At 41.8% G+C, this 2,718-nt stretch overlaps 1 protein-coding gene across 2 annotated transcripts in view; it reads left to right on the forward strand.

Moving 5' to 3' along the window:
* Positions 1 to 2,718, forward strand: part of NOX1 (NADPH oxidase 1) — a 25,101-nt gene that overhangs the window by 15,695 nt on the left and 6,688 nt on the right. For both annotated transcript variants that reach the window (XM_017505866.2, XM_017505867.2), the window contains one exon: positions 2,319 to 2,411. In XM_017505866.2, the coding sequence (XP_017361355.2) occupies positions 2,319 to 2,411 (93 nt within the window). The remainder of the gene's footprint in view (positions 1 to 2,318; positions 2,412 to 2,718) is intronic.

Genomic DNA, 2,718 nt, shown 5'->3' on the forward strand with positions numbered 1-2,718 from the left:
TAGTAGAGACAGGGTTTTGCCATGTTGGCCAGACTAGTCTCCAGCTCCTGACCTCAGGTGATCTGGCTGCCTCAGCCTCCCAAAATGCTGGGATTACAGGCGTGAGCCATCGCGCCCAGCCTTGAAACATTTGTTTTAAAATAGTTGGCCAGGTGTGGTGGCTCATGCCTGTAATTCCAGTACTTTGGGAGGCTGAGACAGATAGCTCACTTGAGGCCAGCAGTTCCAGACCAGCCTGGCCAGCAAGGTGAAACCCCATCTCTACTGAAAATACAAAAATTAGTTGGGTGTGGTGGTGCATGCCTGTAGATTTAACTACTTGGGAGGCTGAGGCAGGGGAATTGCTTGAATCCAGGAGGCGGAGGTTGCAGTGAGCCAAGATTACATCACTGCATGGAGTGAGAGACCGTCTCAAAACAAAAACAAAAACAAAAACAAAACAAAAAACCTGTATGATATACACCATTTTAATCATGTTTTAAAGTAAACATTGTGGCCATTACTTTACTCATGTATAATACTTTTTCACACCTTAATTATTTATCTTCATTTCCTAGAAGTGAAGTTTCAGGGTTAAAGAGAAGGAATGCGTTTGAGACTATTGAGATGTACTGCTAAATTGCTCTCCGGGAAGATGTTGCCAATTTGGATTTTCACCCATGTGAAATGCATGTTCAATTTTCTTGTTCAATTTGTATGCCCATGTGCACATGCCCATTTCTCTGAATCCTAGTTAATGCTGGACATTATTACTTAAAATTGTTTTTCAATTTGAGAGACTAAAATGGTATCTTGTTTTAATATTTATTACTCTGACTACTTCCAAAGCCAATTTTTTTTTCACATTGTTATTACCCGTCTCTTAAATATGTTTTTCCCCAAATTCAGCTGGGGAATTTTTTTTTCAAATAAGAAATAGCACTGAATTGCATAATGTTCACTCTGTTTCACTTGACACATCTCTGCCTTTTCCTTCCCTAGAGATACTCAAGGAAGTTATTTACCTGCATCAACTTAAGAACCCTTACTTCACACAGTCCCAAGGTTATCACACTTGAGCAACTGTGCAAGAAAGGACATGATTTAACATTGATAGGAAGTACATTTTTAGTAGCTCCCGAGCATGCAGAAGCAAACTGCTGCTTTGCAAAGCTCTCAGGGATAGAAAGGCTGCTTTAAAAAAAAATTGTTCTTTGAGACAGAGTCTCACTCTGTCACCCAGGCTGGGGTGGAGTGGCATGACCTTGACTCACTGCAACCTCCTGGGTTCAAGTGATTCTCCTTCCTCAGTCTCCTGAGTAGCTGGGACTACAGGCGCCCACCACCACGCCTGGATAATTTTTGTATTTTTAGTAGAGATGGTGTTTCAACACGTTGGCCAGGCTGGTCTTCAACTCCTGATCTCAAGTGATCTACTCATCTCTGCTTCCCAAACTGCTGGGATTACAGGTATGAGCCACCGCACCTGGCTGAAAAGCTGCATTTAAAAAAAATGTAGGCAAGGTAAAAAATATTACTAGATTAAATGTTTAAGCACTTGAGAAAGGAGGTGATGGATAAGAACTGAGTTTTATGTACCCAAAAGCATCAGCTTTCCCTTTTTTGTGTTTGTTTTTGATTATCTCTTTCTATTTTCACATCGACTTTCTCTGTTGGTTTTTTAGATTGGACAAGTTGTCCTTGAAGATAGTCTTAGATTTTTAAATTAAATCTTATTTTATTTTATTTTTTTGCAGACAGTCTTGCTCTGTTGCCCAGGCTGGAGTGCAGTGGTGTGATCTCAGCTCACTGCAACTTCTACCGCCTGCTGGGTTCAAGCGATTCTTATGCCTCAGCCTCCCATGTAGCTGGAATTACAGGCATGCACCACCATGCCCAGCTGATTTTTTGTATTTTTAGTAGAGACAGGCTTTTGCTATGTTGCCCTGGCTGGGTCTCCGAGAGATCAGGCAATCTGCCCACCTCGGCCTCCTAAAGTGCTAGGATGACCCACTGTGCCGGGACTTAAAATTAAATTTTGTATGTAATTTGAGAACATGAGTATTTACCATGTGTTCTATTTCTGTGCTTTTCTCTTGCTTTTGGTCAGACTTGTAAATTTTCAGGAAATGATCTGTTTTATGAATAACAGATTAACAAACAAAACCATTGTCATTTATTCTTTCTATTTCCATCTTCCAGATTTGATGAAATTAGTGACTTAAAAATGATACACATTGGAGAACTCAGTAAATATTGAATGAAGGATGAACTGCTACACAAATAAATCCTAAACAAGAAATTAAAGTGTAATCTCATTCTGTACCCTGTCTCTGCAGTCTTGGAAGTGGATCCTTGCACCAGTCATTCTTTACATCTGTGAAAGAATCCTCCGGTTTTATCGCTCCCAGCAGAAGGTCGTGATTACCAAGGTAAAGAATATGCACCTTGCAGCCCGGCACGGTGGCTCATGCCTGTCATCCCGGCACTTTGGGAGGCCGAGGCGGGTGAATCACGAGGTCAAGAGATTAAAACCATCCTGACCAACATGGTAAAACCCTGTCTCTACTAAAAATACAAACATTATCTGGGCGTGGTGGCACGCGCCTGTAGTCCCAGCTACCAAGAAGGCTGAGGCAGGAGAATCGCTTGAACCTGGGAGGCAGAGGTTGCAGTGAACCAATATCACACCATTGCACTCCAGTCTGGCAACAGAGCGAGACTCTGTCTCAAAAAAAA

The sequence above is a fragment of the Cebus imitator genome, unplaced genomic scaffold (genome assembly GCF_001604975.1).
Source record: "Cebus imitator isolate Cc_AM_T3 unplaced genomic scaffold, Cebus_imitator-1.0 Scaffold343, whole genome shotgun sequence".
NCBI lineage: Eukaryota > Metazoa > Chordata > Mammalia > Primates > Cebidae > Cebus > Cebus imitator.